This window comes from Papaver somniferum, chromosome 9 (genome assembly GCF_003573695.1).
Source record: "Papaver somniferum cultivar HN1 chromosome 9, ASM357369v1, whole genome shotgun sequence".
NCBI lineage: Eukaryota > Viridiplantae > Streptophyta > Magnoliopsida > Ranunculales > Papaveraceae > Papaver > Papaver somniferum.
Genome location: NC_039366.1, coordinates 160,574,263 through 160,585,188, shown reverse-complemented (window position 1 = coordinate 160,585,188; position 10,926 = coordinate 160,574,263). Strand labels below are relative to the sequence as shown.

Sequence of the window (10,926 nt, the reverse complement as noted above, 5' to 3'; positions counted from 1 at the left end):
AATATTAATCGTGTGGTAGCGAAACAAGATGTCGTGGAATCACAAATGATGATACGAAGGTGTTTGTGATTACTTTTTATATCTTGCCTATCGGAGAACTCTCACGATCTGAAGCCAATCAATATGATTGTACTCGTACGATAGAAGATGCAAGATCAGATTACACAACTACAATAAAAGTAGTATCGGTCTGGCTTCACAATCCCAATGAAGTCTTTAAGTCGTTAACCTGGTTTTAGAAGAAGAAAACCAAAGATTAAAGGAGAAACGACTCTAGCAGAGAAACTAGTATCACACGGATGTGTGGGGATTAGTTTTCTCAATGCTAAATGTCTCCTTTATATAGTCTTCAAATCAGGGTTTGCCTTAGTTGAAAAGCAATCAATATTCACCGTTAGATGAAAAAACCTGATTTAGATTCAAGCTAATATTTCTCAACCGTTAGATCGAAAACTTAGCTTGTCATACACAAATGACTGTATGCTTCTAGGTTTGTTAACCGTACCCAAACGTGTACATTGTTGGTTCAATAATAGTCTACCCAAAGAGGTTAACCATATGAGCGTTTCATACCAACCATGTTCTTCTTCACCATAACTAGTTCAATTGACTCAAATGAACTAGTTAAGAGAGTTGTTCAATTGCAAGGAAATCTTATGTAACTACACAAGACACAATTGAAACAAAGATGATTTGATTCACTCGAATCGGTTCATGAATTTTAATAGCCACGGTTTGCAAATGCATTCCTTAGTCTTTTAAGATTAAGTTCAGAAATCATCTTTAGATATATAACCTTCTCAAGTTCGCAGACTAGGTTCGCGGACTTAAGACACCGGATAGAGTTTACAAACTCCAGTAGAAATTCTCGGGTTTGAGAACTACGCCGGTTCGCGGACTTGGCTCAGGCAAGTAGTTTGTCAACTCCAGCAGAAATTCTCGGGTTTGAGAACTTCGACAGTTCGCGGACTGAGTTCGCGGACTTGGCACTTGCCATACTTCTGGTTCTCTTGTTCAACAAAGTTCGAAAACTTCGGTTCAAGGAATCCATTGGTTATGTAATCTAAACTCTCATTCCAATCATTGAAACATTCTTAGAGGACGTTATATAGTTGTTACATTATTTCTCGTCAAAGCAATTTTCAAAGTGATTGAAACATTCATGACTTTCGTCACTAGGTAAAGATAAACTTGGTCGAAGCGAAAAGCTTACCAACACATATTTCGTGATATAGATAGACGAGATATACTCGGCTCGAAATACCAAATGTGTATGCATACGACTTTTGTCTCAAAGAGTATGAGATACAATAGATAGACTTTTGAGTGACAGATAAGTTCAGCTCTCCATATACCTTTTTGTCGAGAAGTTCCACCGGTTCCTTGAGTAGATATTCTAGTTGTATGATGAATCGCCATGAAGTCCTTGAGCTCAAATACACTTACTATCCTAGTCCGAGACTTAGCTATAAGAGACTAGAAATCAAGACTTGTAGTTTTGATCACTAACATTGACAAACATGCTTGAGATAGCAACGCATGCGAGTTTCCAGACATAGTTGTGTAAACATTAACAAAGCTTTCTCTTCTTCATCACTAGAGCTATCCAAATAGATTCCATATTTAACTCTAACATAAACACGCATTAGACTCATTATGTACCTTTGCAAACAACAAACACAGTATCAATTTGTGTATATCATACAAACATAAAAGTCAATCAATGTTATACATCGATTTAGTAGTTTCCCAACATTTCATTCAACATAAATCAAGACACACAACAATTAATCATGTATTTTTCACTGAATATATGTTCTTATTATATTATTGAATTGCAGACTACAAACCTAACCAACCTAAAAACAACAATTTCATCAAAATCAAAATCAAATTAATTTCAAACCCTAAAATTAGAATCACTCACCTTAGTTGATTTTTTTGTATGAAATTCGAAGTTGAAGAATGGATTTGTTTCACCTAGGAGTAACGATGAAACCCTTTTAATTTAAGCCAACGAATCACAATTAATCAATAGGAAAATCGAAAGGGGATAAAAGGGGTTTGAAAGAGTTTTGAGAGGATGAAAAACTAGAGAAGAAGAAGAAGAAGTGGAAAGTTCGAACGATTTCTGATGACTTAAACCTATAAAACGGCTACTCAGTAGCCGTATTGGTCAAGTCAACAAGTTGACTGATACGGTCACTGAGTAGCCGTATCATGTAGGGAAGGGAAAAGAGGGCACAATAGTCGTATTATGTAGGGAAGGGAAAAGAGGGCACCATAATGAGGTTGTCTTCCGCCTTCTATCCCTTCCCTACATATCAGGGATAGGAAGGGATACCAAGCACCATAGTGCTTGGCCTTACCAACAGATTAGTTCAATTAAAATCGATAAGGGTGTCCCCTAACTTTATCCCTTTTTAACACCTTGCCATATCCTCTAGCTCTCCTTTAATTTCTCCGTATACTTATTAGTTTAGGAACGCGCAATTGGGGGATATCAAAACTAATTGAGGGATAGAGAAAAAAGACAAAAACTGGATCCAAATATCAAATCAGGATCACCCCTTATCTAATTATTTTTTTAATTCCTAATCTACCCCTCACTAATTAGGTTTAAGACCATAAATCTTAAGATTTTTTTTTAAATGATTAGTGTGTATTTTTATTTGAATTTGGGTGAGTGAGGTGAGAGTAGAAGGAGGGAAAAAATATTTTGAGAGGGAAATTTTTTTGGTGAAAATGGAGAATGATTGTGAAGAGAGAATTGCTGCTAAAAGGTTGAAAATTTGATTATTTTTCTTTGAATCCACCATTGTTGCAGCTGAAATAGCTCGGTGCCGGCATTGTATTCAACCGAAAAAACCATGCCGGCATTTGTTGGAAATTTTCATAAATGTTTGCCACTATCCGGGGGGAGTCCGTGGGGGCGTAGCCCCTATTTTTCTGGTTTTGATCTTCAAAACCTATTTTTTTTTGCTTTTAATCAGTCCACTGCTTAAATTTTTATGCCGGCACATGATGTAAAGTATCCGGAAACTTGTTTTTTTCACTTGAATACCGGCATTGATAGATTTCTATCGAGCATGCCGACACCATTTTCCGGCATGGTCTTCATCAATTCCGGCAATGTAAAAAAAATATTTCTGGCATGGTATTCATCACTACCAGCATGGTCTTCATCTATACCGGCATGGTCTTCATCACTTCCGACATGGTCTTCATCACTTCCGGCATGGTCTTCATCACTTCCGGCATGGTCTTCATCACTTCCTACATGGTATTCATCACTTCCGGCATGGTCTTCATCACTTCCGGCATGGTCTTCATCACTCCCGAATGTTAAAAAATAAATTCGTTTTCAAAGTGAGGGGCCAGCAGAGAAGGAGAAGAGAATTTGAAAGAGAGTGGGGAAAATCTAGAATTTGAAAGGGAGTGGAGAATATTTAGGTTTCAAATCCCTAACCTTAAAAGAGATTAATAAGAGGTGAAGATAGAAATGGGGATATGTTTTTGTTTTTTGTTTTTTGTTTTTTGATTTTAAGTTTTTTATTTTTTATTTTGAGGGAAGGGTGTTTTAGTATTTTCGCCCCAAAAAACACCCCTTAGCAGACACCTTTGGTTGAGGGAAGTAATTCATATCCCCCAATTAGTTTTGATATCCCCAATCGCGCGTTCTAGTTTAGGCATATCCCTATTTGGAAAAGTTTTAGAATTTTCCTTTTTTTCTTAGGCTGTGTTTGATAACAGAGAAAGGAAACAATTTCATGGAAAGTGTTTCCATGGAATCAGTTTCTTGGGGGAGGCAAGGAAAGACTTTCCATGGAATTCCACAGAATTGAGAATAAAACATATTTTAGGCCACGCTTTTGTTGCAATTCCATGAAAACAGATTTTTGACCAAACGCCGGAAAACACGTTATTTCCATGGAAGAAGGCTAATTCCATGGAATTGACTCCTATCAAACACAGACTTATTTCCTGTGGAATTTTACAGACACATATGCTTCTGAGGGAATAAGTGAGTTCATACTTGGATAAAAGGATTCCACTCTTCTAGGCTTTCACCGAAAATATCACGGAGATAAGAGCTTCTCCAATGGAATGTATGTGAAGATAAATGTCTAAATCCACATAGGATAGACATTCATTTTCCTTAAAATTCTTCTCCAACCCCAACTTCTTAAATCAATGTGAAGACGACATGGCTTCATTTTTTTAGACATTGTCAAGGTGAATGTCAAGTTTTAGACATTCACCTTGACAATGTCAAGCTATCCTAGGAACCTTTTGCTTACCAAAATTAATTGAAATGTATTAAATAAACATTTTTAGCTCTAATAAAATTTAAAAATTACTAAAGATAAAATATATATTTAATCCAAAATTTCTTACAAACAACACCATTGGAGAAGAATTATTTTTCTTCCCTAAAGTTACGGAAAAATTGGAATGAGGATGTATTGTTTGTGTTGCCATCTAGGAAACACACACAACCACCATTGGAGAAGCTCTAAAGGTGTGCACCGGTCTCAGGCAAGACGAGATAAAGCTGTCTATGGGTTCTCATTCTCATTATATCTAGAAATACTTGCTGGACTGCGGCAGTACCAAGTTACCACACCCAACTGAGCGAGCGTTAAATACATCGCCAAAACAAAAAGAGCCTAATACCATTTTTTTTTACCGCCGATTCAGTTCGGCAATCCACTATCGAAACCCTAATTTTTTATTTCTTCGTCTTTCCCAATTTTCCTATCCTCTATATACTTCCTTATAAATTCTCAGAAACCCCAGTATACAAATCGTTCGCTGTATTATCAGAAGTATTAAGAATCCGTACGCGTTTAATCAATCGGGATGGGTTACGAAAATGATCCGTAAGTCTTTCTTAATGTGCTCTAATTTTCAAATTCGATCAAAATCCTATCTTTTCTAGGTTTTTTTTTTTTTCCTTTTCTTCGATTAAATTTTGGTTTGTAATAGGTACCGTGATGAAGATGGTGAGCCATTAATGGATCCCGACATGGGTTTCGATCAAGAAGCTGAAGACAACGAAGAAGATTGGAGAGAAGAAAGGGAACCTACTCCAATTCATAATTACGATCCTGATAAAGTTGGTAAACCAAGGAAAAGACTTATAAAGAAGACAAGAGATGATTTTGATGTTGGTGGTGATGAAGCAGCAATGAATTTTGTTAGAGATGATTTTGAGAATGTTGATAATGATCAGATGTATAACAATAGTAAGAGGAAAAGTTCGATTGGTGCTGGTGGGAGTGGAAAGAAAGAAAAGAGGATGAAATCATCTGAGAGAAGAATTGAGAGAGGAGGTGGGTACAAAAATAGTTCAAGAAGTGCTGGAGGAAGTTCTGGAAAATCAAGTTTTAGGGCTAATAATGGTGTTGATCCTGAACTTGAAAGAGATATGTGGAATACAGTTGCTGGTGGAAATTCTGAGGTATATCAATTTTATGTCTAACTTGTTTGTTTATTGCATCTAAGTATAGATGCAATAGAATTTTTTCCTTAGTGAATTTATCCAAACTTTTTCTATTTTATTGGCGTAGGATGATGAAGAGGGCGTCAAGAATATGGATGACGAAAACTTTATCGATGATACAGGAGTGGATCCTGCTGACCGTTATGGAAGTGACAATGAACGATATGTTCGTGATGCTCCTCAGGTTGGCAATTATACATGTATATCTTGTACTTCTGATTATTTCGCTTTGTAGGATGTAGGTTCTGTGTTGGCTTGGTTTTTTTTTGTTTCGTAGGATGTAGATGTTGTTGATGCTGACTAAGATGCTTATGCAATTATGTTTCTGTTTAACATTGCGTGTGCAACTACTATTATAATTGTGTTAAGTTCTTGACGACTAATTAAACTGGCATGGCAGGCTGAGGAGGGTGAAGAAGATGATGAAGTGGAAAGGCTCTTTAAGGGTGGTAAGAAAAAGAAGAAACCTGAAAAGTCAGCTGCGGAAATGGCTTTGGTAGTTGAGCATCTTATGGCTGAGCTTGAACTTACGGCTGAGAACGACGCAGAGTTGAATATGGAGAATAAACCTGCGGTTGAAAAACTCAAGAAGTTGCCTCTTCTTATTGAGGTTCTATCGAAGTAAGTAGACTGGCTGTTGTTAATTCAGATCAATAAGTTTGTTCATCTTGTGATTTTTCTGTTAACCTCTCATTTATGTCGTTATTGCTTACAGGAAACAATTTCAGCTAGAGTTCTTAGATCGTGGGGTCCTAACACTTCTGAAGAATTGGCTTGAACCCCTTCCTGATGGAAGCTTACCCAACATAAATATCCGTACCGCAATATTGAAAATACTAACTGATGTATGTATGATGAATTATTCTGTTTTTTTCCTTGGGAAAGAATCTCTCTTTGTTACATGGTAAGAATCTGTTATCGGAATGGTAGTAGTTCACAGGCAGTGCTTGTTTTCTTTTATAGTTTCCCATTGATCTAGAGCATACTGATAGGAGGGAGCAGCTGAAGAACAGTGGTCTTGGAAAGGTAATAATCACTTCATCAAGGTTTTCGAATATTTGCAATATTATAAATTTTGAGAGATCAAAAATTATTTGTCTTGGCAGGTCATCATGTTTTTGTCAAGATCTGATGAAGAGACGACAGGCAATAGACGACTTGCCAAGGACTTGGTTGATAAATGGGTAATGTCACAAGTCTCTTTGAACCTTGACACATGTTTGAAGTGTTTACTCATTGTGTAGTTTAAAGTGTCGTTCCAGAATTCTGCTGGTATAGAACCATGAGTCAATGCATCTAAACCTGAATAACAGTTATGCTGGATCCTGATTTGTAACCATCCAAACCTTAAAGTTTACTTTTTCTGGATCGCCAGGGTAAGATAGTGTTGCTGATTCTTTAGGGTGGGGCACTTTCGTAGCTTTAGGACTCTTCAATAATTGAAGTTATAGAATGTCTGCTGAGTTTGTGGTGAGTGTTCTGTCATGTCAGTGTGATAGATGTCCTCTAAAGACTTGAGTGATATATGCAGAGTCGACCAATATTCAACAAAAGCACGCGGTTTGAGGATATGAAGCACAATGAAGATGATAGAGTTCCCTACAGGAGACCGCCGGCGAAAAAGTAATTATTAGACCAAATAGCAACTGCTTTGACCTTTTTTTTTTGTTCATTAAAAATTCTCATTGCTTTCTTTCGAACTGGATGTTCCTTCTGTAGACGGATGGACAAAGCTGCAACACTGGACTCTAGAGATGATGATCTTGATGAGTTTTCACGGTAAGAGGTTCTTGAATTACATCAGACGATTCTTAAGATTTAATGTGATAGCACATTTCTATGGAAGTATTCAAGTAACTTTTTCGGCCATTCAGGGAGAGGAAATCTGGTGAATCATCTTCCAGGCAGCATGCCTCTAGGCCCGAAGCAGCACCTTTGGATTTCATGGTGCGCCCACAGTCAAAAATAGATCCAGATGAGATAAGAGCTCGAGCTAAACAAGTTGTACATGATCAGCGCAGGGTAAAGGTTAGTTTACTTTCGACCAGTGGAAGGCTCAAATCACCGCATTTCAAGCACTAACCAGTTTACAGAATTAACGTTGTTTATTATGCAACTATTTCCTGTTCGCATAGTCGTCAACCTGATATACCAGGTTCTATTTCCTGTTCGCATAGTCGTCAACCTGATATACCAGGTTCTCTACTGTTTATGACATAGTTTACTCGGTGTGTTTCTCACAGATGAATAAGAAGCTGCAGCAGTTGAAAGCACCAAAGAAGAAAATGCTTCAAGCATCAAAGCTCAGTGTAGAAGGTCGAGGCATGGTCAAGTTCTTTTAGTTTATGTACTGCAATTGAACTGCTGATCTATCGTTCTACTATCTGTTTGTTATCTATTTCTGTTTGTTACAATTTAAGCTTAAATCAGGACGCCGTCCTATGTAATTCTCTGAAGCTTTGATTAAATCACTATGCAGTCCTATGTAATTCTCATAAAGCACTTTGGTGCCAATTGCCAAATTGTTCAAACCCTGTGCACGTTTTTATCATCTCCAACTTTGTATTTTTACTCATCAAATATTCGGGCAACTTCCCTGACCATTCTGTTTAAATAAAAATTAAAACTAGTCATGAAACACTTTTACAATTAGCTTTGCTTTGGATGGTCTTGTAATAAGTTGGCAGGGAAGACTCGTATAGAATCTGAATTGTAGAAACCTCTTCGGCTCTTCCCAAGCTTTCCGTCGTGGCAAATGGAGAGCTGTTTGCGATTTAACTTCTGCAGGTTGCAGTTCACACCGGAACAACCAATCCCATTACTGAGGTCGTCAAAGTTAGTGAGTGTGAGCATTTGGGACCGAATCTGTAATTCAATCTGGACCATCCATTTTTAGCGGGTGGGTGTCTAGCGCATGTACTAATGGACTGGATACCCAAGCAATTTGAGGGATCCAATAGATTTTGGATTGGGTGCCGTCTTAAAAATCTGTCGCACGCACACCCACACCCGACTGATCCCGAGCCGCCCACAAGTACCCTCGATTAAAAGAATATTTTTAGCGTAAGAAGTCTCAAATTTAGGATCTTTTGCTGCGCGTTTTTCCGGGGAAACCAAGTAAAGGCACATGGGTCTAGCCGAGCCGACTATTCTAAAAGCCCTCATTCATAAAGCGTTACTGGAACAATAACATAAAAGGGTCATCTACGCCCAATCCATCCATCCCACATCCATTGGATCCTGGATCAGACATGTATTGGACTGGATGAGGCGAAAACCGGCTCAATCCGGACCATGCTCACTCTAGGACCTAGGTGTTTATGGGTGAAAACTGTTTCTGCTGGTTTTGGTAAATTTGGGTGTGTGTGGATGAGAAACGAATCTAAATCCTAAACAAATGCACTGCACGGGAGTACTTTAGATTCGAGAGATCAATCTGTACAATTCTGGCCTAAACCAAGAAATGACCGTTCCAGACTTGCTTCGGTCACAAAGTGAAGGAGATGGGGTTGATCTTAGGGAGGGAAGCGAAGAAGGTGTTGAGATTATGAAGGTGTTGGCTGTTTATGACTTGTATCAGAATGTTGAACTGGCTTGCACAATGTAAGCTATCAGTTCTGGGTGTTTTCTGGATACTGATGTCAACACTTGATTTTTTCTGTGTTGTTTGAAAATAGGTGAAGGACCTATTTATACAAGTCATTGAGCGCAACCCTCATCTCGTAGGAAGTGGAGGAAGTGGAGTGATGGAGTAGGGGGGTCGTGTAGGTGATTGTCGCACGATCACGCCTTTGCCCACTTCCCTCATCATCGTTAACCGTCCATGCCTCCTGACACGTTCTCGTAATGGGAGCGTTGCACGCCGCACACTGTAAACCGCCAGACCAATACCCCAGTAAATATCCCCCAGTTTGTTGTGGCATGTTTGATGTCTCGAATGAGCGAGTCGTGGGACCCGCCACAAGAAATAGCATGCGGTGCTATTAGGTTAAATAACCAAGTTATTTATGGAATTGATATTCATGAAACATCGTGCATGCTCGATGCATGTAATGCATCACTTTTAAGCAAGTAGCTCAAAACAATCGATATGCATGAAGCATCGCTGTTTTGAAGCTTGATTGAGTAAGCCGCGGATTAAGCGTCTGAAAATAGCAGCACGTCCAACCATCTTCGAGTGATCGTTTGAAGGCCACATGGGTGGGCCATCATCTGGTTAATCACTCCCTGTGACATAGTGGCAGACGACGATCATTGAGGCACTTCATTGATTGCCTAATTTTTAATCCAAGCCGTCCGACCAAGTTGGCGAAGTTAGACGGACGAGATGATTTACGACACATGTTTATTGCCGTTGAAAGAATTTAGGGTTTTTAGAGGTGCGCTAACATCCCTCTTTGGCTTGATCGAATTCAAGCATTGGCGCTATTTTTGAGTGGGCTGATCGGGCATGCGTGGAGAGGGCTCACTGGCGTGCATGCCTACCCCTCTCAGTCCCACAAAGATTCGATCTAGGCCACTCAACTTGACCGACAAAGATGAGTGCTTGTGATCGATTTGCGACATAAATACATTGCCGCAAAGAGTTTAAAATCCGTATGGCATGCCACCTTTGGGGCGCGCATTTCGAGACACCAGGCCCTAGTCTGTATAGGCCGGCCGGTCACATGCAAAGGTGGGCCCATGGTGATCACGTTGGCATCCTTGGGACCTCTTGAGTCTATATCTAAACCGTCCGTTTAGGATGGTGAAGATGGATGGTCACGATCAATTTACGACAGATACGCATTGCCGCAAACCCTAATTAGGGTTTTGAAACAGCCCCGCCCACACGACTTTGGCCAAGCGGTTTGGCACGCTGTGGGCCTCCTTTGGGGAGATCGATCACGTGGGGCCCACATTGGGCTAACGGTGAACGCATGTGCACCTTCCTGATGGTCCTAAATGCGATCTAAGCCATCCAAATATGCTGGCTAAGTTGGATGGTTGTGATTAATTTAAGACACTAGTGGAATTCCGCGATTCTTTGAAGCATCACGCCCGCCATGGTTTGAGCAAACGTTTCATTGCTCCATTGGCCTCATCGTGAGAAAAACGATCGGGTGAGGGAAAAGTGGACCCGCCAATGTGTGCGTTAGCGCTTCCCTAATCATCCATGGGATGATCTAACCAGGTTGGCGAAGTTGGGAGGTTGCAATGGTTTTAAGACTTCCCTGGACAGTCTATGCTCGTTTGAGCTTCTCCAAGCAGCGCGAATACCTTACTTTGGGCTGGCGTTTGACGGCGCTGGAGAAGTGTGTGTGATGTTCAACCGACTGGGGCATTAGTGGGCCTGTCAGTGGTCATCACGGTGATCGCCTATTCCTGTCAGGGTTTGGCTAGGCTGGTTAAATCATGCGGCTAACTTGTGCGGTCGTGAT

General features: G+C 39.8%; 1 protein-coding gene across 1 annotated transcript; it reads left to right on the top strand.

The window, feature by feature from the left end:
• The first annotated feature begins 4,552 nt into the window (after window positions 1-4,552).
• LOC113310707 (protein IWS1 homolog 1-like) lies at window positions 4,553-8,086 on the top strand. The gene is made up of 11 exons (XM_026559457.1): window positions 4,553-4,883; window positions 4,990-5,464; window positions 5,574-5,690; window positions 5,907-6,127; window positions 6,222-6,351; window positions 6,470-6,532; window positions 6,613-6,690; window positions 7,038-7,129; window positions 7,226-7,285; window positions 7,381-7,534; window positions 7,750-8,086. The coding sequence occupies exons 1-11, from the start codon at window positions 4,864-4,866 to the stop codon at window positions 7,846-7,848; spliced, it is 1,509 nt and encodes a 502-aa protein (XP_026415242.1). The 5' UTR covers window positions 4,553-4,863; the 3' UTR covers window positions 7,849-8,086.
• The last annotated feature ends 2,840 nt before the right edge of the window (window positions 8,087-10,926 follow it).

Excerpts from the sequence above, each read along its gene's own strand:
- LOC113310707 (XM_026559457.1), top strand. The coding sequence starts at position 4,864 with ATGGGTTACGAAAATGATCC. Across the intron at positions 6,352-6,469 it reads TATTGAAAATACTAACTGAT|TTTCCCATTGATCTAGAGCA; the intron begins GTATGTATGATG and ends TTTCTTTTATAG. Across the intron at positions 7,130-7,225 it reads AGGAGACCGCCGGCGAAAAA|ACGGATGGACAAAGCTGCAA; the intron begins GTAATTATTAGA and ends TTCCTTCTGTAG.